Raw genomic sequence first — 25542 nt, forward strand, 5'->3', positions numbered from 1 at the left:
CTTGTTTAGCCAGCGAGATGTCAAAGAGGACAGCAGGCCACTGTGGAATTATCCCCATTATGATGGATTTTTGGATTAAAGGGACAAAAACAGCATCCTGGTGAAACGTAAGTTTGAAAACTCTGTTTGCTTTCATTGAATCAGCTGTGCAGCCGTTCCAGTTACGCGCTGTTATTACGCACAGCGTTGGAGTGATTCTGTCTGCCTCTGCTCAGCGTGTTGTCTGATTGTGAGCATGTTAATGAGCTGTAAAAGTTTTCCTGTCTGTTAGCGTTGTTCTCAGGCTGAAGAGACACAGATTATAGGCAGTAAATGACGCTGTACATTGACATTAGAGTCTGCACATTCAAATGCAGACATGCGGTCTTTATCTGTCGTTTTTACAGCCAACGAGTGGCCAGAGGGTTTTAATGTTTAGTAACGCAAAAGTACTCTAACGCGTTGGTTTTAGAAGTAGGTAACGTAGTAACGTATCAGGTACTTTTCTCAGTATGTAACGCAGTAATCAAACGAGCTAGTTTCAAAAATAACGCTACCCAACACTGTTAATGAAGCTGGCCTGCACACAAAAGATGGTACCCGAAGAAAACATGGGACATGTGAAACAAATGAATTCTGTAATTGGCATCACAGGTGACTTCAAACTTGTCATCAGTCAGTCTGTTTAAAGACTTCACTGTCCCCCTGAGGGAATTTGCTTTGCAGCCAGGCAAAAAAAACCACACATTAAACATGAGAAACAACATCACAAAAATCAGTCACAGCACTGGAATGCTTGGATTTTGCCTTTCGTAATCTTGATGTCCTGTCAGAGGGTAGGAGCTCAGATGTTTAGGAGATGTCTCGAGCCTTAGATTTGATTCTCTTTTAAAAGGTAGAGGCAGATCAGATCATTTAATACCAATAAGTAGTAGATTATTTTAATTAAAAGTAACTAAAGAAAGTATTACTTTATTTACTTTTACATCAGCTGAAGTCTTTGAATCTTCAACTAGCATCTGTCAGAGAGAAAGGCCTGGCTGTGTGTGACATAAGTAAGGAAGTTAATAGCATGTGAATAATTACTGGGAAATAAGTGTCCATCATTCAGCACTAAGCTGTCAGGCAATCAAATCATCAAACCAGGAAATTAAAAAAAATGTATTTTCCATTTCAAAACAAACATACCACAGCCAGTAGAAGAGAGAGGCTATAAACTTGTATGTAAAACATTTAAAATGGTTTTGTAGTTTAAATAAAAATATGCTTAATGTATTAAAAAGTTGTATGATTATTATACTTATTTTTAAGTTTATTGGTATTAGACATTATGAGAAGCAGAACAAACTATTTCACACTTGAATGACTATTTTTGGGGTAGAAAATGCTCTTAAATGTTATCTTGTCTTGTCTGTAATGACACATAGAAAATACTCCCAAAGAAAGAAAACAACACAATACTATTACCAAAAAAGTCAATTTAATGTCAGCATCTCATCTTAACACTAATGTACAAATTCAACAAAATACAACAACAAATACAGAATTCAGCTCTATACAACAAAGAAATATAAGAAAATATGAAAACGTACATTTTATAAGGATCAGTGATATAATACAATAATAAAAACAAAGGTGAGGGCTCTCAGAGAGATTCCCAGCATCCTCTCTGTCTTGGTAAGAATCTCATGCTGAGTTGCTCGCTCTCCTCGTGATGCTCCGCCGGCTGCTGGGACAGGTTGTTGGTCTGCGGGAGGCAGTCCAGGGTCAGACCCTCATGAGGGCAAACTGAGTACTGAGAGAGCAATGTCACCAGGATGGATTTCATCATCACCATGGCGATGTGCTTCCCAACGCAAGAGCGGGGGCCCGAGCCGAACGGCTGGAAGAAACGCCGAGGAGCCTGGAGGAGAAGAGAGGGGAGGGTCAGAGGAGAAGTACCAACAACACCCAGAAACTTTCTCTGAGAGATCAACTTTGACGAATACAAAGGGAAAACTCTATGTACAACATGTGACTGTTTCCTTGGTGCAAATTGAGCAAGCTTCACCATTAAAAGGAAAGGAAATAGCAATAGTGGATCTACATTTTGAAGGTGTAATGTGTAATATTTAGCCTAGCAGTATTTGGTGGAACAAAATAAAACAAAAAAGAGTGATGAAAGATGATATATATAAGTAGGCTTATCTAAATGAGTGTTTTATCCCCTACATACAGTCACATGCATTAGTTTTAGGCATGTAAAACACTGAGGATTCAGTACAGGCCTGATGTGCCACAACCCAGAGAGAGGGGTGGGGGTGGCCAGGGTCAAGCTCAAAATGTTGGCGTACATGTGTGTCACTCAGCAGCCAAGGTCAAGCTCGACAGCATCTGGTCCAGACACTTGTGTCATTTTTTTTTTAAATTGGTGATTTCGACGGTTGCCACCAGAAGTGATCAGGGCGATCTAGAGTCTGTCTGATGTAGTTTACATTCCTAATCTTACAACTGGCTACTCTGAGCCTTACTGCCAAAAGCTGAAAGGGAAACCAGGCTTTCATTGTACTTAGGACTGTTTTAATCTAGATAAAGAGATTTATCGTTGTCCTCTGTTGTAGCAAGAGAAAAAATGTCAAAATGGCGTTCTTTTACTCACATTTTTCTCAAAGTTCTCCAACCTGAATTCATTAGGTTTGAGGAAGAACTCTGTCCGGTGCATTCGTCCTGTGTTCAGGATGATATTTGTCCCCTTTGGCACCCTGTAGCCTTCTATGATGTCATCACACAAGGCCCGACGCATGGTGAAGTCCACCACAGGGTGGAAGCGTAAGCATTCATTGATGAAGCTCTCCAACAACGGCAGCTTATGAAGATCTCCGTTCTGCATCTGTCTGTCACCTACAGCAGGAGGACGAAACATTAGTATGGTGTTCTAAGAGTAGTGATCCTCAACTGGTCTAGACCTAGAACCCAACACCACTAAAGACAGATAGAAGATACAGCAGTTTGGACCTAAGACTTGTGACTGAACGAGACTACCGAAGCACTCCAGAAGATAACAGCTCTGCTATTGCAAGATGAAGCAAAATAGAGTCAAATAAAATTTACGGCTGTGTTTTCACCTTGCATATGAATGCATGTCTAGACTGACTCCTATATATCTAAAAGGGGTTTTCCCTTTAGGAACTTTTGTTTTACATTATTCCAAGTCTGAGCTCAATTACATATTTACACAGTCCAGTACAGTAGATAGAGGTATGCATATAGTTGGTTTGAAGAAAATGCCAAGAAGAAAAATGAATAAGAGGCAACGAATAACTTAAGCTGAAGTTTGTTGCAGTTTCTTGTATTTGCCTATCATAGGTATAGAAATGAAAGGCAGCAGTTCTTCCTTTTTCAGATCTGTCTTTTCGTTGGAGATTCAATTTCAACCCACTGGCAAAGCATTCATAACATTTCTCCATTCTACTAGACTGTATCAAAGAAAATCTAAGATAGACAGTCAGTGCTAGCCTGTGGAGGGCAGCATAACACTCTCCAGTAGACAGCCTGATGGAGCCTGGAAGAAGACTGGGGAGACAGTTTGTTTATGCCCCATGTGGAGTTCATCCTGCAAGCTATGGCTGCAGTATGAAGTGGGCCTATACTGCATGGACGCTTTTTTTCTTTTTTAGGAAACAGAAGACAAGAAATAATTGACCTTACAACTCTACTATTTGACAAGTACCCAGTACTCAGCTGGGTCATGAATTGTGCTCAAATCCACATAAAGTGTGCCGAAGACCACCTCCTGATGCAGAGAGGGGTACTTAGATCTAGGCCAGGTTCCTAATGTGAAGCCAACCCTTGAACTCATTGCCACATTTTTGTGTCAAGCACACATTTGCAACCCACTGAAACATCTATGCAAACCCTCTTACAGTCTGGTTGCTCACCCACTTAACTTTAATGTTGCAATTTTCATGAAAGATCAACTATTTAGACAACAGTCCTTAAAGTGAGATATGCAGAACCTCTAAAATGGCATGATAGTTTGTGATGTGGATATATTTTGCATATATATATATATATATATGCACAGTATTTTGTGGTATGTGTTTTGGTACCAGTTGTGTTGTGGTGCCTGTAAAATTAGGTATACTCTTAATTTATCTACCACATTTTTATCTTAATAAAGTTAACCCATCTGTGCTATAAAGAAATATTTCTTGTATTTAGTTCACCTAAAATGAGCCTTTAGTATTGATAGATTTTAACTGAACCTCTGCTGCTTCATATGAAAAGGACCATTATGAAAATAACAGCAAAAGACGGGCAGATTTAACAATCACCTACTATAGTCTGAGATGAACATATGGTTATGCCTTATGAGTTTTCTGCAGGGTTTGGAGTAATGCATCACAAAGCAGTGAAGTAATATATACAGATTACTTTTTGTTGCCTTTGCCATTCTAGGAGAGGGGATCTAGAAATGGGAATGCTCTCCAGAGACTGAAAAATACATGGGTATACTCCATATACCTAAGTATATCCTGCACTACACTTCTGCTCAGTACTCCAAAAAGGCATGCTTTTTGGCAAAATGCATCGCTACTGTGCAGGAAATCAGTCCGTATTTGCATTTGCATGTGTAAAAATCCTGGATTCTCTTATCTACTTGCCTACAACAGTGTCTATCTCCTGCAGCAGCTGCAGCTCCACGTCTGGATGCTGTTTGAGGAGCAGCAGCATGAAGAAGAGGCTGATGGACAGAGTGTCTGGGGCTGCGATCACCATCTCCAACACGCACTGCCTCACATTGTCTGCAGACAGCTCTCCATGGCTCTGAAAACAAACACATACAAATCTAAGGAGGCTGATTTGTGCTCTTGATTTCTGACATAGAAAAGAGAGCACAGGCACAGTGTTACCTGAGCAAATATGAGCTCTGCAGTGAAGTTGATGTTGTCTAGTTTATCTGCCTGCTCCATTTCTCTTCTCTTCTGCTCCACAAGGCTCTCTATGGCATCTTGCAGCTCTTGACTGTGAGAGAACAGAGATGTTACACATAAAAAAACTAAGAGTGGACTTGAGAGTGAAGACACATGACATTATGAATGATAGAGCTGGTGTGACTCACGCTGCTGTTCTGTGCCGCTGGTGAATCCAGTCAAACTTAAAGTAAATGTCTGGTTTGATGAGCACAGTCTGCCAAGTGTCAAAATACTTCTGGATCTTCAGCATCAGCTCTTTCTCTGCACATGATAAAAACACAAAACGGTCTGATCCTGAACACGAGAAAGACCACAGCAGACTCTTTGAACATTCTCCCATTTATATACATGCAACTGTGCTGAATTTGAATGCATTTTATTTGAAATATTATTTTACAAATTGCACTAAGGGGAAATAAAATTGGATCATTTTTACCTAGAAAGACCACAGGCAGTTATTTTGACACAAAAAAATTTCCTCCACATACACTGATAGATTTTCCTCCAGTGGCAGCTGTGTCTGACCTGCTTGTCAACATTCATTGTCTCTCACAGAGTAAGCTACCTACTGAACCAAGTTCAGATGTCTGTTAGTTTAATAAACTAGGCTGAGGAGGTTTCAGGTAGGGATGCACGATGGTAGATGTTTGCAGAAATCTGATAACAATACAGAAATCTAAATGTAGCAAAATTACAGTCCTTAAAAATCCCACAATTACTGGCACAGGTGACCTTGTGGTTTAAGGCACACCCCATGTACGCGGTCAAATCTGGCCTGTGGCACTTTCCTGCATGTCCCTCCCCACTCTCTCATCCCTGTTTCTGATTCTGTCTGCTGGACTGAACCCAAGCCACCCATGTACATGCGACGTTACCCAACCAGTAAGCCATCTGCATCCCAGTGAGCTAATGTTTGCCGATACTGATATCACACTGATGATATCCTCCATCCCTAATTTTAGGCTGTTATAAGGGATAAATGTGCTGAGCTGTGGTTCTGATCAAAGGCTGTTATGAATGACAATATTTCGACATCACTTCTACCCAGCTGGTACAGAGACAAACACATCAGAAAACAGTGTTTCGAATGTCATCAACATTTCAGCAAATTTACCTCCTAATTTACAATTTTAAGATCACTATCAGATATTTCTTTATTTGCTCATTATTTATTTATTGTGTTTGCACATGGAAGAACTGCCGAAAATAGCCAAAAGCACAAAAGTAGCTGAAAATAGCATAAAAAATAGCATAAATGGCATAAAAGTAGCTGAAAAAGGCTTTCAATAACTCAAAAGAGGATAAAGATAGCTGAAAGTAGCCTTAAAATATCTGAAAATAGCATAAAAATAGCTAATTTTGGCCTAAAAGTAGCTGAAAGTTGCATGCAATTGCTGAAAAAGCATAGAAATAGTTGAAAATAGCACGGAAATAGCTATATTTTAAAAAATTCTGAAAGTTAGAAGTGAGAAAAGTCATAGCAGTCGAATGACGAAGAAACAGAATTCTTTTTTAAAGTTTAAACTATGTTCATACGACAAAATATGAAGGAGATAGCCGGCACGGAAGAAGAAGAATAAACAAAATGGCCGACGAGAATATCAATAGTCAATATCAATGCTTAGCATCCTCATTAATAATGAATTATCTTTTAAAACTCCCAGGGTTTTTATATGAAATCTATACAGACAAATATTGAAAAGTGTCTGAATATCTTTAATTCTTATTCTTAGTGTTAGCAGTGCCATTGAAGTTATAAATGTAATGTAACTACTTTTTGAAAATCATAAATGAACCCCTTTTTTCTTCTCTTACTCGTGTCTCCTTTTCTTCTGTTAATATTGTCTTCTTTACACGGTAAAGCACTATGGATCAGCAGTGTTGTGTCTTAAGTGCTTTATGAATTATGTTGATTTAATCTGTTTAAATAAACTAGTTAAAAATGTTTTTTTGCCAAAAGATATCCTATCACCATATATTGATTCCTGTTTGTTTTGGGTCTCTTTTATTTGATATATGAGTTTGTAGCTGTGCAGTCATGATGACCTCTGACAGTCTTTCTAGGGTTTGAGTTCTGGCCCCTCTAGCACATTTTAATTTACTGTGTTACATGACAAAAAATTAAGATAGCAAGACTAATTCAAGTCTTCTCACCATTCAAAGGAACATCCAGGAAGAGTCTGTTGGAGATGTCGAACACGGTGCAGCGCAGCAGATTGATCACATCAACGTGATCCAACCTGTCCAGCTGGTCCAGATGACTCTGTGTGGATGAGACACAGACGTCCATCGTCTGCTGTAAGCCCGGACCTGTCAGCGCTGGAACAGACAGTCAGAGGTGATTATTCTGGTGAATATTTACTGTTTGCCAGGCACATTTAAGGTTTTAAAGCAGACTTAGTGAAGGTTGATTTATGCTGATTATGCTACCTTTGGTGAAATAGGTGCGTATCTTCCTCCACAGAGTCACATTGTTGTTAAATATGATTCCTCTCTCATTCATGCCAATGCAGCTGAGGCCCTGCTTACTCCCAAAGCGCGAAGTATAATGGTTATTCTTCAGGACATGATGCACAGCTGATGCCCTTGAGGTAAGAAAACAAAGTTATTTACAATTTGATACCAACATCACCACTCAATAGGTGAATTTATAAGCTTTAACCAAGGGAACTGACCTGCTGAGTATGAGTGTCTCTTCTCCATTGATCCACACTCTAACTATGTCTCCATACTTGCTGTTGTAGTAGTTAGTTGCTGTGCCAATGCCAGTCCAAATGAATCTCATGTATGAAAGAAAAGGCCCCAAACCAAGACAGAAAGAAGGGCCTGTAGAGGTGATGCCAGTCAGAATACAGCTTAAAGCAGATCAGTGAGTACAGTTAAGAGGGATAAAGAAACTCTAAATGTGAACACACCTGGTACAGACTTCTTGTCTGTGTGGCTCCATGCAGCAAGCAGCACACAGAACAGCAGTATCAGGGTCCTGGTGGCTGTAGAGATCCCCTGTGAGGCCACTGAGGTAGCATTTCTGGTCATGTAAACCAGGTCTGTCACCTCTAGATCCAAACCCACAGGACTCATGGCCCGTTCACAAGCAGAGATCAGATCCATGATGCACTGAGAGATGAAAGCTGCCTCATCAGTCGAGTTTCTGTCTTTATATGAAGTGTGAGCCGCTGACCAGTCAGGTCAGGGTGATGCAAAGTCACAACACAAGAGGAGAAGTGTAAACAATACAGTTTGAACCTTGAGGCACTGGATTCATGCCAGCCTGTGCCCTTGAGCGTACAGGATCCTGGGTTGTGTTTGACTTTTCAGTGATAGGAGACAAGTGTAGCTCTGTCTTTGAACATCAAAAGAGTCAGTCTGGAAATTCTTCAGAGGAGCTCAAACCCCTTAGAGAATGAAGAGATTCCATGTGAATTACTGTTTTTATTTTCACAGTCAGGGCCTGTTGTACTTTATTACATTTTTCAGGAAGAATTCATTCCTCACGTTTCCCTCAGTTTTGTCTGTGAATGGAACATATGCAATAGAAAGCTGGAAATTTTACATCACAATTAAATAGTTTTTAAAATACACTATAACTCTTAAAATGGTCTCTGAAAACCCCATTGTGATTCCATGCTAGAGATCCAGAGTAGTCATGAGCATACATGTTCCTCCTTCAGACCACCAGTAGATGGAGAAGCAGAGGTTTAAAGCATAGGAGGATAACACAAAACAAAGAGGAGGAAGACTCTAGATTTGTTTTGTTTCTCACTTATTCAGGGCTCTAACTTTGCTGTACTTGTAACATGTGATGACTAAAATTATGAGCAAAATGTCTGATATCTTGCAGCCAATCAGATTTATTTAAGTACAAATAGTGTGGTTTGGACCACTGGTGGACTTGAGAGGGGTGGGGGGGGGGTGATCGGCCCCCTTGGTGGATGAAATTTGCCAAAGTGCCAGCTTTAGTGCCCTCTATGTGGACAAATGAATGTGTCTCAAGTATTGAAGTATAAAGACACCTGTGTCTGGAAGGTCTAGTCACTGGTTAATCAGCATTCATGGCTACCATTACACCATGAAGATAATCAGATCAGCAGCTGAGATTGATGAGATTCTGCATACAACTACTGTTGTCTGGGTTCTTCAGCAGTCAAAGCAAAGAGAAAGCCACTGTTGAAGAAAACTCTGAAGGAATCTCAACTAGAGTTCACAAAGGCATGTGGGAGACTCCATGGTCTAGTCTAGTGGAAGAAAGTTCTCCTGTCTGATAGGACCAAATGATGCTTTTTGGCCAAGACGTTTTGTTTGGTGGGCACCTAAACACTGCACATCACCACAAACACATCATTCCCAATCTGAAGCATGGTGGTGGCAGCATCATGCTGTAGGGGGTGCTTCTCAGCAGTCCTAGAAGGCTTGTAGAGGTAGAGGTCAAAATGAATGCTGCAAAAACATTTTTTAAATCTTTTTGTGCTTTAAATATTTTTACCTGTTTGACTTGACTTTGTAGAAATCTGTCTTCACTTTGACATTAAAAAAAGTTTTTTTCTGTTAATAATTTTGATTTATAAAATCAATGAAAAGCAAAACATCCAAGGGGGTGAATACTCTAATAGGCGTTGTGCTTGTCTGTGATAGAGATCTCTGTGTCATTCATTGATTCAGTATGGACTAACTTATTTATTAAAAGCCTAGATCAAACATGTAAAAATAGAGAATTACAAATTTTTATGACCTCATGTTGAATCTTTGTCCAACAATAGACTTTTTTCCAGTCTGCCCTTTACTGATTTCGTAAATATGAACTCATTCAACCGTGTCTCTCATCGACTTATTGTTTGGTCCAGGCTGACTGTTTTTTGTATTTCATGTTATTTTGCAGTTTGTGACAAAGCCAATGCTGTGTGTCCATATCTCTGTCTTTGTTCCATTCCCTCGTTGTGTATAAAGGACTTTGTGAATTCACCCGACGCCCACATCACAGTCCAAGAATGTGCGTCGCTCACACAGGCGACTGTGTGCTGAGGCCCTGCCTGGATAACGCTGCCCTGTATGATGCCTCAGACCTAGATTGTTCCACATGATTAAGCAGAGACCAGCAGCCCCCACCCCCACTGTTTCTCTCAGAAGACAGAGGTTAATGTAACCTCATCTCTGAGATCTCTGTTGTGGTCAACCACAGCTTTGTCTCCAAATAATGGGGATTAAAAAGCTGAGGAAAACGAGTTAGACATCAAAGCACACAGGATGAGGAGCAGAATTTGTTAAGTCTTCTGACATTTCTTCTTGATGTTAGTGCCTGCAGACACCTCTGGCTTTTTCTTTGGTTCAACTATTACTACTTCTGAGATGTCATGTTTCAAGTTTAATTATTGCTGTTATTTATTTTGATATAATTATGATCAATTTAATTTTCAATAAAGTCATATTTATTTTGTTAGTTTCTCTTTAAATTGTTAATGTATTGTAATTGTCTAGCGCTCTTTTATTCTTCTGACCACTCCCACGTCAACACCACATGTCACATTCATCCATCCACACTCTGATAACAAAGGCTGCTAAAAACAGTCCATTAAGAATATTCATCCCTTGAATGTTTTAACCATTTATTGATTTTATAAATCAATAAATTAATTAAAGTCAATATAATCTAGTTTATTTGACAAAAAAAACATCCTAAACAAAAACCTCTTTAATATCAAAGCCAAGCCGTGGTTCTCTAGCAGACTGAATAACAATGTTGTCCAATATTTTCCCATATTTTGCTGCATTCTTTTCACTCTCTACCTTTACAAGCCGAGAAGCACTCCCACAGCATGATGCTGCCATTCACATTGGGGGTGGTGTGTTTGTGGTGATGTGCATGTTTAGTTTCTGCCAAACAAATCATCTTTGTCAAAAAACCGTTCTGGTCTCATCAGACCAAAGAACGTTGTTCCACCAGACCATGGAGTGTTCCACATGCCTTTTGGTGAACTCTGGTCCAGATTTAATCTGGAGATTTCCTCAGCTGTGGTTTTCTCTTGCTACATTCCCATAAAGCCTTGACTGGTAAAGAACCGAGGCAGCTGTTGTTGTATGCAGAGTCTCTCCAATCTCAGCTGCTGAAGCTCTTAACTCCATCAGAGTAGTCATTGTTGTCTTGGTGGCCTCTCTCACTAATCTCCTTCTTGCATGGCCACAGGTCGATTTACACATTATTCTGTTTTCTGATGACTGATTTAACTGAGCTCTGACAGATCTTCAGTGCCTTGGACTTTTTTGCATCCATCCCCTGACATACTTTTCTTCTGTTGCCTGGAGTGTTCCTTTGTCCTCATGGTGTACAGGTAGCCAGAAATACTGATGACACACGGACTAGACCCTCCAGACACAGGCGCCTTTATACAACAATCACTTGAGACAAAGTCAGTGCATTCACTTTCACTAACTGTGAGAGTACTGGTACAAGCACCAGTTTGCTGGACCTCTGTTAAATTAGGTAAGTCTCTTTAAAGGGGGTGAATATTAATGCAGTCACTTATTTTACCTTTCACAATTTCATTTAGCTGACAGGGTAGGAAAGGGTAAAACATCCCAGGAGTTGAATACTTTTTCAGGCACTGTAAGTCCTAAATCCCATCTTTACACATCCAAACAATCAGACTATGCCACTTTTGGGCTTAACTGTCTTGACTTAGGACATTTCAAAATGACTGTAGTTGCTAAGATCAAACCATTAACCTTCGAAGTGTGAGATGACCCACTGTACTTAATCACAACCTCATTGATCTTTCCAAACAGCGGCACTGGAAATAAACTTGTGAAGGGGTCCAAGATTCCCAAGCTTTTGAGGGCAAATATTTGGTGCATGGGAGGATGAAGCTTGTTGGAAAAATACTCTTGGTCATCTGGCTGTCCTTGGCCTGAACAGCAGGACTTACATGGACCACTCGGCTCAGTGTGAAAAAGAAAGAGAAAGCTGCTTTCCTGGAAACAGAGGAGGTCATTTTGACACCTGAAGATTTTTTTAATGTGCATGTTGACATTTTTACACCACATGGTTCATGTCAGTGAATCCACAGTACAGTGAATGAATGGCAACAAAGAAACGACCTCAGACCTCCAAAGACTGTACTCATAAAAACATCTGAACATCTGCTGCAGCAATCTGGGCTCTACGACAACTAACGGTCAGTCAGTGACCCACAGCCTCAGGCAGAGGCCCGCACACTGGCAGTACCTCACCCAGTCTGTGAGTGCATGCATGAAAAGGGACATATGGGGCATACATGTGTTCAGTAGGCCAGCTACAAGTCACCAAAGAGGTCAGTTTATTCTACAGTTTCTAAAATTTCCCATGCATCTCTCTGTGCATGCATGGTTTCTCTCTGGTACGCTGGATTCCTACCACACTTCAAAATCATGCTCTTGTTGGATTAATTTGTGAGTCTAAAGTGCTTGTAGGTGTGTGTGTTTGTCCCATGATTGACTGCCAATAAGTCCAGGGTGAAGCCTGCCTCTTGCCAAGTTACATCTGGGACTGGCTCCAGCCCCTTACAGATGAATGGAAGGACTTTGAATCACTTGTTGATGCAATACTGTTTTTTATAACACAGTGATGGTGATTTATTTGATCAAATTTATCCCAAAGGAATGGTAGTTTTAATGCCAAGTCACTCACTATTTAGAAAAAGGTTAAATAATGAATTTGAATGAACGTTTCCCTTAAAGTAGGGTAATGGGAGGCCCATGGCTTATTTCTGCCCCTGGGCCTTTGTGATTTCTTGTTTTGCCCCTGTTGATAAAATTAAATGAATCAAACATAGTCATATTTGTTAAATGTAATTTTCTTGTTGATTTACATTTGCAACAGCATCAAGAGAGTCTGCAAAGCCACTATGTTAGACATTTTGTAATGTTCTGATAAAAAGATATGTGAAGATAAACTGGTATGTAAGCACTGTAGAAACCTGAGAATGGCTCCACTGAAGCCACACGCAAAACACTTCCCCTGTGTTATCAGTTTTAAACTACCTAAATATTTGTGTTTGAATTTTTTACCTAGATCAACACAAAAAATGTTACAAAAATGGAAATAATTAATAGATTTCACCATACTAGTCATATGACAAACAATTTCTCATGGCATCACCGACTCCCTCTCATTGTGAAGAATGCTCATAATGCAAAAAAAGGGATATGTGTCCTGCTAAGCCCTCCCACAGAAATAGCTGAGCCCCTGAACTGGCCAGTGGATGGGGCCTCCAGATGTAATTCATTAATGTCAATGCATTTGTTGTTTCAGTAGCTTTTGGGCTAGGCTCCTTGATAACATTGGCCTTCTTTTGGTTCTTAAAAGTATGTTAGGAAGTTATTTTTGGGTTTGAAAGTTCACTAGAAAGTTGCCTCAGTTTTCTACTATAGTGCAGGGAATGACAAAACTATGGAGTTTCATGAAAACCCCTGCAGACTGTCTAAAACCCAAAAAGGCCTCTATCTGCAACATATCTGTACCAAACCTTAATCAGACAGTTATAGGATGATGGGGACAAAAGGATGATTACCACTTACAATCCTCATCATGAACTCATCTTTGATTATATGAGATCATCATGATCTATTTATCGATTTATCAGTTATTTGTTTCTTTTTAAAATCGGCATACGCTGTGATTTTCAACTGATGTTGTGCCGTGTTCAAGGGGTGAGGGGGATCACACTGGCCGCTCATTGAGTGAATCAATCAGTGCAGTGCCAGGTGTGTGTGGCTGATTACCCCTGATTAAGGCCAGGTGTGAGAAGCTTTCATATACTCTTGGTTTGCAGCACTCATTGCTGACTCATTATCTCACCTTCAGAGATTGTGAGAGCATCTCCTCTTGTGTCTTGTGCATTTCACTGAGAGCATTTGCTCAAGGACTCCTGACGTCTTATCAGAGAGTTTTTCTGAGATTTACTGATAGAGGTTTGTTGATGCTGGAGGCCTTCGCCCAGCTTTTTTGTTTCTTTTAAGGCTGGTCTGGTGACCTTCATGTTTCATTTGAAGATAGCTTTTCTTTGCCTCCCCGAGAGTTCTTTTCTAGTCAGCTGCTTGTCGGTTCGCCCCTTTCTCAGTATTATTTCATGATAGGAGTTTGTTATTTTTGGCTTGTTACCATTTTTGCTTTGTTTTTTCCTTTTCCTAACTTATCGCTCACAATTTTAGTGGCTATCCTTCTATGATAACTCTAGACACCTGGGTCCCTAATTGTGTCCCATTACCCCCACTTTTGACTCAGAGGGACATGGTTCCCGAGCTGCTCCTTAGTTGGATGCATTTCTGGAATTTCTGCCATGATGATATTTTAATCGTACGTCCATGGTGAAGGAGAACCATGAGCAGGATCTACAGTTTTGGCTAATTTTTTCCTCTGTTAACTGTAAGATAGCATCGTCAATCCTCATGAAAAATCAAGAATGATGTGATTTACCCTCCACCAACAATAACACATGGCAGGAAATATGCCTTCCTGTGGACCTCCAGCTGACATAATACCTTTGGTTTCATTTATCTGCTAGTTGTGTTTGCTGGAGATGTGTGTGAGAGAGAGATGGCGAGAGCACAACTTTTTTTTGTTTGTTGCTATTTGAAGCCTGAAACTGAGACTGTAGATCAGACTTGAATCTCCATGTGTGAGACCTCTGATAGAAAACTTCATTGACATTTGTCACAGTCAGTCCTGACTTCACTCGTACAACGAGAGCACTCAGGACATGCATGGCCATTGGACCATATAGTGTGAGCACATAGATCGTGTGCAATTATTGTGTGTCATAAATGTTTTAGTCACACAGTATTAGCTGACATTTCCCCATCACTACAGAGTAGGCTTGAATTTGCACGGTGTATGCCTGACTTCACACAGTCTGCAGGGGTTTTCTTTAAAAATACTGGATGCATTGTCCTCCTATGCATGCCTAACAGTGTTTGATGGTGAGCCAAATGGTTTTGTTTAATTGGCCCATCCACTATGCTGAAACTACTAATTAAAGAAAAGATTTTTTATGTTTTAAAACAGGCTAAATGTACTTAGCCAACAATAAATGAAATGAGTATTTTGTTGCATTTTAAAAAATGGTGCCTGTTCGAGTTAGACATAAAATATAGTCGCAGTTTAAATGTACAACTGACCATTATTTTGCAGACCTCCATGGGCCCCTTAAGTAGCTGGGGCCCCAGGAAGATTTCTTCTTTTTACACCCTTATGGATGACCTTGTTTCCAGCTGATCCCTTTTTTCCATCAGTGAAATTCTCCTTGAGTGTCCTGAATCAAAGAAGTGGAAACGGATCATTGTTGCAGTTGGTGGATAGAGAGTGTGAGGACAAAGCGCAGACTAATGTAGGGGAAGAAACGATGGGCGGATTGATGAGTTGTGGAAGCGACTCAGTGGAAACTGTTTTGATGTAAATGTAATGTGAAGTCCTGCACTCTCTGAGTCTGGGTGTTTTTGTCATAATAAGATTTATACAAAATATGCACAAAGATGTTGATGATATGCAGTGTTGTCTGGTTGTATACATGCATGAGTTTCTTGTGCCTGCATCAGACTTAAGTGTATGTATGAGTTGTGTGTGTCCGTGCACGTGTGTGTGATGTCAGTCAGCCCACGGCGGTGCAGTAGAATGGGTCGTTCTGAATATAAATCAGGTGACTGAACAGGCGGGGGTTTCTTCCCAGACAAGCCCAGTAGATTGTGTAATGCCCACTCCTACATTACTGGTTTGCGTGTGCACGTACGCACACATACACAACCACTTCTCCCCACAACAAGCCGTGTATTTACCAGTCTGCCTTCAGATTGACCACCATGCTGGAGCACACTCTCTGAAGCTGACTGGTCTCTGATTGAAGCTTTGAGATCATCTTCAACTTTAACCTTCCCTTCTTGGATTAGTTTCCTTCTGTAAATTTTTTTCTGTCCATTCAGGTTTTTCTCTTTTTATATTCACTGCTGCACTGGACTCGTACCCATTTGTGAATGCTGAGGTTGGTGGGTGACCCTCAAAAACAAGGAGGTGAAGTGGTAACCATGTGGATCCCGACCCCCAGCATGACTCTCCCTCAGCGGGTGGTGCTCTACGGGACGTGCTTGGTGGCACTGATGAACTCTGTTGGTCTACTGGTGCTCCTGGTCCAGCAGAACCAGCAGCGTGTTTTGCTGGAGCAGACAGAAGGGAGGCTGACGGAGGTGCAGCAGAGCTCGGTGGTGGAGTTCATCCAGGAGGTACCCAGAAGAGCAGCAGGGTTGAGAGCGGGTGTCGGGGACCAGCCGCAGTTTCAGTACCAGTTCTCCAGGAATAAGAGGAGCGAGGAGCTGCAGAAGGAACTACAGCAGGAGCTTCAGCTGGAAGAAATGGAGGAGGTGAAGGAGCAGGAGGTTAGCCAGGAAGTGGGAGAGGAAGCAGAGAAGAAGATGAAGAATGAAGTGAAACACAAGCACAGACACAGCCAGAGTTACCACAGGACACACGTGCAGGATGACATGATGATGATGATGACCTACTCCATGGTGCCGGTGAGATCAAAGTGTGCTATATTACAGTCTTTTAACTTGTGTTATTTTGTTCTGTGACTAATAACAAAGGCAAAGGCAGTATAGAGGACGCTGGTAGCATAGTGGTTATGTGCAAGCACCCCATGTACAGAGGCTTTGTCTTTGAAGTAGGTGGCCAGGGTTTGAATCGGGCTTGTGGCTCCTTTCCTGCATGTAGTTCCTCTCACTTTCCATCCCCAGTTCCTTTCTCTGTCCACTGCCCTTTGCTCTAATACAACATAAAAGCCCCAAAACAAGACAGTAGCCAAGGATATGTACAGATCAGGAGGTCAAAGCAAAAGAAAGTAAATGGACTAGTCTTCTGACTACTCAAGGTGCTTACCCTTACTCAGTCACACCCATTCACTCCACATTTATAGACTGATGGTGAAGGCTGCTTTATGGCCATCAGTGTTAACTGATCCCATTCGTGTGCATTTGTACACATTCACAAACCACTGACACATACATGGGAGTAAAGTGGATATAAGTGTTCACAAAAAATACATCGGCATGTTACATTAGGAGCTGCAGACTGAACCTCTAACCTTCCTGTTAAGTATCAAGCTTGGTGTGGCAATAACTGCTTTATCATGTCATGTAACCAAGAGACGTAAGTGCAAGTTAACATCCTTTTTTTTTTTTTTTTTTTTTTTTTTTTTTTTTCCAAGATTTATTTTTTGGACATTTTTGTGCCTTTATTAGATAGAGGAAGACAGTGGATAGAGTTGGAAACAGGGTCAAGAGTGAACCCGGGCCGCCCACGTACATGGGGAGCGCCTTTAACCACTAGATCACCTGCTCCCCAACATCCTTTTTTAAACATTAATATATTTCATCCTGTGATGCTTCCACTACAGTTCATTGAGAAATATAATATTTACTTTAAAAAGGGCTGTCAAACATTTTTGTCATAAATCTAAAATTCTAAAGTTAATCATGATTACTCTCCCCTTTTGCTCGTCATTTCTTGAGATTCCACAGTTTGCATTTAAAATGGTTTCATTTTGAATTTTTGAACTGTTGAACTACAGTAAAGGTCATTGACTTTCAAATTTGGATATTATTTTGAAGAATAAAAGGAACCTTATTGAAGCTTAAAACATGACCTTAACCAAGAAAAAAAAAAAATTTGGTATGGATTGAAATGGAAATTTTGGAATGGTAAAAAGTCAAATGCTGGTGCAGATGATTTTTGACTACCACTCATCTGTCTGTGAGTGGGGCAGTGGGGCATTTATTTTACATCACTGTGATTGCAGGGAGATGCTGTAGTCAGGTCAGGTCAGGTATAGGAGCATATGCTGGTTCAGCACTTCACTGCATCAACTTCGGTCCTGCACTGCACTGGTTCCCAACCATTTGGAGCCCCCCCCACCCCCCACCAACTTGTTTAAAGACAAGCTGAGCCCCCCTAAGAACCTAAGAAAAAAATTATAGTGTCATATTGTTGCCAAAAATCAACATCCATTTAATTGTTTCATTGATAAACCCTAAGGAAATGGCTCTTCACAGGTTTTTCTTACCAAAAGACCATTGAAAACCATTGTATGAGCTGTTTATTAACTGCTTTATCATGATTTTACTTCATATTAGCAAATCTAACTTTGACAACCTCAGAGCAGACAAATACACACAGAAAATATTCAAACTTGGTAAGTTATCTTGACCAGCTGTTAGAGGGCAAGTATTCCTCTGATACTCATAAAAAATAGCCTGGCTCTTCTGCACGATCAAAAAATAAACAAAAGATACTTATGCCTTACTGAAAGGATAAGAGGTCAGCAAAGAAATCCCTAAATCAAGTTAAGCCCTTAATATTGGTCCCGACAAGTCAACCATGCAGACTGACAGGCAGGAAAAAAAACAGCACTTCACCATGGCTGCCAAGTGGGAACCCTCCTTTGTTGGTGTCTTGTTCAGTTGCTCCCTTGACCCCCCCCCCCCCCCGAACAGGGATCTCCAGCATCCCAGAGCTACCATGCTCCATGCTAGCTCTTACTGCCCACCATGCCAACACAAAGACATTTTTTATCTTACCTACTCTCACATGGTCATCAAAGTCTGAACAGTTCCTCCACCATCAACAGTCCCAGTCTCCCTACATGCAGGCTCAGGTAGTGACAACACTGATACTACCTTCTCAAGCACATGACTCTTGATTTCCACCGCTAAAAGACAAATATTCCTGTGCTGACATTACACATGTGGGAGAACTGCAAAGAGGGAACCAGATACAGTAGAGAGACAGAGAAAAGTCAGAGGGATAGCTAAAGCAAGAGGACGGAGAGGGCAGAGACAGGGAGAAGTGCTCTGGTCTGGACTAGGACTCACCCCAACAGGGTCGGGCTGAGGCTCTACCTCCCCCTACTCTCATTTATAGAATGCAATGCCTCATATACAGTTTTTAACTTTTAACCAATTCTTATGGTTATTTTTTATAATACATTGCTAATGTTTTTGAAACAAAGTAAATTCATCCTTGAAATAGATTTTTAATCCTTTGAAGTCAAAAGATGACTTGGGCCACTTTTCTTAAAGGGGGGCCCACAGCCCAGTTTTGCCCCTGGGTCCCAAATTTTGTTGTTTCACCCCTGTTGCGTAAATAAAACTACATATGATGTGGGTGTTATTCAGTTTCTTTATTTTCCTCTTCCTTCAGATCAAGTTGTTGATTGACATTTGCAACAGCACCAAAGGAGTCTGCATAGCTGGTACGTGGTCCTTGTGCCATTCATAAACTCCATACTTATGCCCAAATGATACTTTTTCTTCCTCTAACATCTTAAAATCTTCTTTTCCAGGACCTCCAGGACCGCCTGGTAAGCAAAGCCTTCTCTCTGCATCCATATTAAAATCTGTCCACTACTGTACATCCTCTTTGTGGTTCAGTGACCCATCTCTTTGGTGAAAGTGTTTCACATTGAGCCCAGGGTGAAGGTTTATTTGTGTCACTGTAGGTCTGCCCGGTGCGGACGGTATGCCCGGGTACAATGGGACTGATGGCATCCCAGGACTGAATGGGGTGCCCGGGGCTGATGGGAAAAGAGGAAAAAAAGGTAAGGAGGCTCTATTCTTGCTTTATTTGCCATCTTTTTTTATGATTACCTGGGGCAATGCTGGCCTTTTTAGTGCAGGGCTGCTGGTACAATCAACAGTCAAAGGGTTGAGTGTAACCTTAGGGGAAAATACCAAAATATGAAGCACGCACAGTCACTTTAAATCATGCACCCACTCAAAGACATCAACACAAAAAGATACAGACTGGAAACACACTTATTTGTGTCCATTTTTCCATAGTTACATCAGACTCTATTCACAGGGTTTTCCTGTAATTCTGAAATGACTGTAGATGTTGCAGCAGTGGCCTTTCTTTCACATTCTCAGCTAATATTATTCATGTCTGCGGTTTGGAGCTAAATGACATAAATACGTCCATTTTTCTCCCACTTCACAGTGTTCTCCTTCAAAGAGGACGGCATGAATCACCAGAACAAGTCAATGAAATAATGAATGTTTCTAACAATAGGGCTAAGTGTTGAAGTTTTATGAATGCAGACCTGGTGATATTTTCTATGATTTTCTCCACAGGTCCATCAGGTGAGAAAGGAGAACCAGGTGAAAAAGGAGAGCCAGGAGAGCCAGGTCCACCTGGAGAGAAAGCTCAACCATCCAATGACGTTATCATTGAGGGCAAGTGAACATTTCAGTCATGATTGTTACTGCTTGAACTATTTTGTATCTTGAACTTTATAGTAAAATGATGTTGCTTTAAATGCTCAAATGTAGGCCTTGCTTGCAGCTGCAAGCCTGTAAACAGTGGTGGTCAGTGAAGAGGTTATCATGGATGCAGCTATAAGTTCTTTGCATTAGTATGATTTTGATGTTGCACGAATGTCCGTTGGGGGTTAGAAGTGGGGGACAGCCATGAGGAATGGATGGGAATGGAAGAAAGTTGGCACTTTAAAGACCCGTGTGCTGCAGCTATCATCAGAAAATTTTACATACATTGAGTACAATCCCTGATTAGCCTATAATGAATGTGACACACAGAATGTTGTCCAATCACTTTCTAAGTTTTCATATATGAGCTGTTATCAACATGGATGGGTAATAGATTCTATGCCATCGGTATGTGAAACAGATTAAAGGTTTTATATGTTGTCTTTTCATTTTTGTAAAGGTCCTCCTGGTCCTCCAGGGCCTCCTGGTCCCATGGGCCCTCCAGGTCCTCCAGGTCCTCAGGGGCCTTCCAGAACCAGGCATCACAGAGCCAACCTTCAGGCTGCTCATACTCTGGGTAAGAGACTTTTATGCCCATACAGTGAACATGCAACATGTATTCTACAGCAGTGGCTCTCAACAGGTGGGCTGGGACCAAAAGTGGGTCACAAAGCTATTTTGAGTGGTCGCAAATATGCAAAAGTTGATGACGTACAGAACCCTGAGCAGACATGCATCCACATTTCTTCATTTGGCCATGATAAAAAACATTTCCTGGAACTCTTGACTTATTTTTTTATCTTGGGATAGCAAAGCTGTTTTTGATTTGATAATATGTTAATTTCGTGCGATCTCTAGAAAACAACCAAAATGTACAAGCAATCATGAGAAAGAGCAGAGAAAATTCTGTGCATGTATGTTCTGCTGGCAGGCTTCTGTAATGACACACTTCTTCTGTCTCTTTGTGCAATCATATATTTTTTTAAATCTAAGGTCCAAACATTTTCTGTTAACCTCCTGAGACCTAAGCCTTTGCTAGGAATGCATTTTTATTTTCTCACACTCATTTGGGATCAGTAGGACCTGATGATAAGTTTAAAAGCTCAGCATGTCTTTAAACAGGAATTGACAAATCTCCTGAAGGTAGGACAGATTGTTGGCTGTGTCGGCCAGCTGGTCAGTTGTTGGGGTCTTCAGTCAGTCAGAAATGGTGTCAGTCACTGAGGGAGGGATGGGATAGTCATAGTAACCATGGACTGCAGGGATTGGTAAGGCCAAAAATCAACAAAATGATTACTGAAAGTTCTAAATTTACAGATATTTCAGTGAAACCTAACCATAAAACCTAAACATGCCAATAAAAATTTTGCCAAAAATACCGTGTAAATTCCTGGAAAAAAATAAATAAAAAATTAAAACAAATCTCCCAAATGTCAAAGTAAATCCCCTATACAATTTCATATCAAATTGCCAAATTTCCATGAAAATGCGTAAAAAATTTCAAAGCAAATTCCCCCTAACATCCAACAAATATTCCAAATTTTCCCATGAAAACACCAATAAATTTAACATCAAATTCCCTCAAAACTTCAAATGAAAATCTTCCAAATAAACAAACATATCCCCTAAATTTCCATGGAAGCACTTAAAAAGTTCCAATCAAATTCTCCCAACATTTCAAGCACATTGCTTTCACTTTAAATGTAAATTCTTGACAACTACCTAAAAAAATTGCAAGCAGAAATTATTACTGTGTTGTAGGAAAGCTAAAATGTAATGTCCTCAACTGTATTGCACAGTCTCAGGAGGTTAAATAAATTTTAGTGGTTGAATTTTGTCATAAATTTGGGTTGGAGCTGCTTATGATGAAGCTTGGGGTGGGTCCTGAGGCTAGACCTGTTTAGATCCATTATTAAAGACAGCGATGAGAATTCAGAGTTTGAGTCTACTCTTGGGATTGCACCAGACTGTATGTTGATGCTGTTTTTGAAGATGATGTCAGGTTCTCTTCAGTAGTCATTGGTTTTAGATATTCGCACTTGATTTCTTGAGCAAAAATTCTTTCAGGTCCTCAGAAAGAAACTCAACCTCTTGAAGAAAATTGTGTGATGAGATGAAAAGCTCCAAAATGTGAAAAACCACAGGCCTGGGAATGCGACTGTTTTATAAAAGTACAAATTATGTGTTATCTGTGAATAACGGAAAATGACATTATTTCTAACAGGGCTGTTGCATGCAGTTCCTAATGATGGAACCTCACCTGTAAAGGAGGCTCTTAAAATGCAAGAGAAGCCTGCTAAGAAGAATGGTACGTAGCCTGAAAGTTTGACCTCTTAACCCCACAATACACTCTTCTAGTGAAACTGCTATTGCTAGCTAAACAGCATGTCATGTTCCACTGGATAAGAGACAAACCACCAATGGTAAGACAGTGAACTATGCAAGGTTTTAACATTGAAAAACCTCTAGGGAATAACACAAATCTTTAAAAATGCTGGTAACCTGTCTAATGCCCTATTCGTACGCAGTAAGTATTACCTAAGGACCTCTTGTAAACTGTGATTTCCCCTTGACGTCAGTGTTTGGTGTGGTGCATTCACTCAGATAAGCAAGGTCTGTACTGTACTCAAATGTACAGACATTTTTGGAGAAAAACATGAGGCATGGCTGCAACAATGAAAATGCACAATACATTTTCATTTCTAAAATTCATTAACAGAATGCAACGTCGTGCACGTCATTCTGCGGGCAATGTTTTCTTCATGTGGACTTGTGTGTGCTGAATTATGGTAGGTAATTTGCCCTGGAATTTTTACTCCCCAAATTACAGACATGAACAAATCACATGGGATTTAAAACACAGACTTCCCGTGAGATTATTACAAATTATTAGAGGTCCCTTGGGAATACTAGTCCTGTGCGAATAGGGCATTAGTTTATGTTCTGTTTGAAATAACAGACTTAATCACAGAAGGTTGGAATAACTGTTCATGTGAATCCTATCTCATAAAAAAACAGCCTAAACAGTGCTATTATTCCATCCATGAAAACTATGTGATTGCAGTATGATGCCAGGATGCTGTGAAGCTCTTTTTTATGTGCGTTACACTGGTCTTAAACATACGTTGTGAAATGTTTTTCATGGTGGCGAGTCTTGATGTTCGTGCTGCCTTATCACAACCTTCATTTGTTCTGGTTTGTGCTGTTGGGATTTGTGACGCTAGATTTTGCTTATTGTTAACATATGCTAATCATAAGGGCACCACCCTGAAAAACACCATCTTCCTCCATTTAGAGAGGACACTGTCCTTTTCAAACATCGATGTGACAGTGCTGCAAGGGCTACTGGGAGGATGAGTCCCTCACGCTTCCTATTTCTTTGTTTGAAATTTCCCTCCAAACTATAAAAACATGCATCTGCAATGCTTGCTAGTCCTGAGTCTTTATTTTCCATGTAGCTGAGCCTAACAGTGTTGTTTTGATGTCTTACGTACTGAAAATTAATCAATTCTAAGGTTTTAATTTAAGCTTCTTGGTACCTTATTTCCCCTCAGAGTGCCTGATCAAGTCTCTGATCAACCCCAGGAATGTGGCAAAGATGGAGAGCACATTTGGCACCTGGATGAGAGATACTGCTCGACTGGATGATGAGAGAATCTGGGTGGCAGAACATTTCTCTGGTGGGTAGACACTGAAGGAACTGATTGGAATCGCTAAGTGTCAATGCTTTTCAGGATCAGGACTCTTGGATCTAAAATAACATTTATATCGGGGTGCTGGTTTAGCTCAGTGGTCAAAACATGGCTACATGTACAGATGATATTGATGCAGCAGCCCCCTTGGGCCTTTCGCCTCACACAAATCCCCAATAGTTCCTCTTTTCAACCATTAAGGCAAAAAACAACAACAACAACAAAAAAAAAAGGCCCAAAGATGGCTGAGGCTGAAATAAGCCCGTCAAAGGGGTGGGTAGGAGAATCAGCACAACCTCGGTTGTGTTCTGGATGCCCTTGCATATTAACTTGTGCATGGGAAAAAAAGGCATTGAAAAATAATAGTCAGCACCTTTAGGGCAGAGTAAAAAGTTGATGTAGCAAGTAAGCATGGCCAAGGGTACTGTCCCAGTGGGTGGTACAGTTGCCATGAGTCCCTGACTGTACTGACGATGTCCCAAACGCCCCAAAACTGCTGGCGGTCTGCGGTCACATCTCCAGGGGTGAAAAGGCCTGGACAAGGGAGATTCCATTGAGCTTGACCTTCGCTGCTGAGTGACACACTGTGCAGTCAAACTTGACTCTGCCCGTCGTACACCCCCCTCTCCCGCCCTGGGTCATGGTACATCATCCCTGTGATGAATCCTTAGTGCCTTACATGCCTTAATCCTGCCCTCCTCCAGGTCGTGTGGTGAAGGAGTATCAGAGCATTGCCTCCTTCCAGAACAACAGCAGCAACGTTGTGGATGTCAAAAAGTTTTATCAAGGCTGTGGCCACACTGTTCACAACGGTTCCTTCTATTATCACATCGCTGGAACCTCCAGCATTGGAAGGTAAGTCAAAAGCGCTTTAAGCTGATGTTTCTACTTGTATAATTCTTTTAGGTTGATGACTGTGCTTGCTGTTCACAGGTTTGACTTCCACACCAAGAAGCTCCACACTCTGACAATAGAGAACGCTCTGTATCACAGCCTTGCCTACCTGCTCCACAACTCAAAGACTTACTTCAAACTGGCCGTAGACGAAAACAGCCTCTGGCTGATTTTTGCCTCCAGCATAGATGAGAGCATCACGGTAGCCCAGCTGGACCAAAAGACCTTCTCTGTCACTTCTTACATTAACACCACCTATCCTCGCACCAAAGCCGGCAACGCCTTCATCGCCTGTGGTGTCCTGTACGTCACCGACACCAAAGACACCAGAGTCACCTTTGCTTTTGACCTGCTGAAGGGGAAGCCGGTGAACATGACTTTTGACCTGCGGACTCCGGTTGGAGTGCTGGCGATGCTCTCCTACAGTCCGAAGGACAGACAACTGTACGTGTGGGACAACGGCTCGGTCAGGCTGCACGTGGTCCACTTCATCACTGATGAGTGATCAGCACTGAGTCTGAACATGAGTAACAGCCATAGACTGTGTATTAAGATGGACAGAGTGACAGGCACCTGGGAGTGAAGCCAAAGCCATAAAGCCCATCTCCTCCATGTTAACAGATGGGACATAGATCAATCTATAAACTCAAAATGCATGTCAAATAGTTTTTAGTCCAACCTGGATTCTGATAAGATGGTAAGTAATTATGATGGAATTGAAGTGTGGAAGTACCTACCTACCTGCCATC

The 25542-nt window shown here is 41.0% G+C and overlaps 2 protein-coding genes across 5 annotated transcripts; one reads left to right on the forward strand and one right to left on the reverse strand.

Moving 5' to 3' along the window:
* gldn (gliomedin) lies at positions 1-25299 on the forward strand. Of its 4 annotated transcripts, XM_041810363.1 has the most exons (14): positions 1-107; positions 7098-7272; positions 7448-7525; positions 11712-12235; positions 15879-16466; positions 19147-19198; positions 19289-19306; positions 19445-19543; positions 20076-20177; positions 20668-20784; positions 22432-22515; positions 23762-23887; positions 24604-24754; positions 24833-25299. In XM_041810363.1, exons 5-14 carry the CDS (start codon positions 15930-15932, stop codon positions 25296-25298), a joined length of 1752 nt encoding a protein of 583 aa, XP_041666297.1. In that variant the 5' UTR covers positions 1-107; positions 7098-7272; positions 7448-7525; positions 11712-12235; positions 15879-15929; the 3' UTR covers position 25299. The 4 variants fall into 4 exon arrangements, with proteins under 4 accessions (XP_041666297.1, XP_041666384.1, XP_041666467.1 ...); XM_041810450.1 differs by lacking the exon at positions 11712-12235; XM_041810533.1 differs by lacking the exons at positions 1-107; positions 7098-7272; positions 7448-7525; positions 11712-12235 and adding an exon at positions 13771-13874.
* Positions 1447-8091, reverse strand: LOC121524971 (aromatase). Its single transcript, XM_041810666.1, has 9 exons — positions 7850-8091; positions 7610-7760; positions 7365-7519; positions 7089-7253; positions 5081-5195; positions 4872-4983; positions 4623-4785; positions 2618-2859; positions 1447-1882 (listed from the first exon to the last, which is right to left on the reverse strand). Exons 1-9 carry the CDS (start codon positions 8043-8045, stop codon positions 1625-1627), a joined length of 1557 nt encoding a protein of 518 aa, XP_041666600.1. The 5' UTR covers positions 8046-8091; the 3' UTR covers positions 1447-1624.
* Positions 25300-25542: the final 243 nt, after the last annotated feature.

The sequence above is a fragment of the Cheilinus undulatus genome, linkage group 1 (assembly GCF_018320785.1).
Source record: "Cheilinus undulatus linkage group 1, ASM1832078v1, whole genome shotgun sequence".
NCBI classification, from domain to species: Eukaryota; Metazoa; Chordata; class Actinopteri; order Labriformes; family Labridae; genus Cheilinus; species Cheilinus undulatus.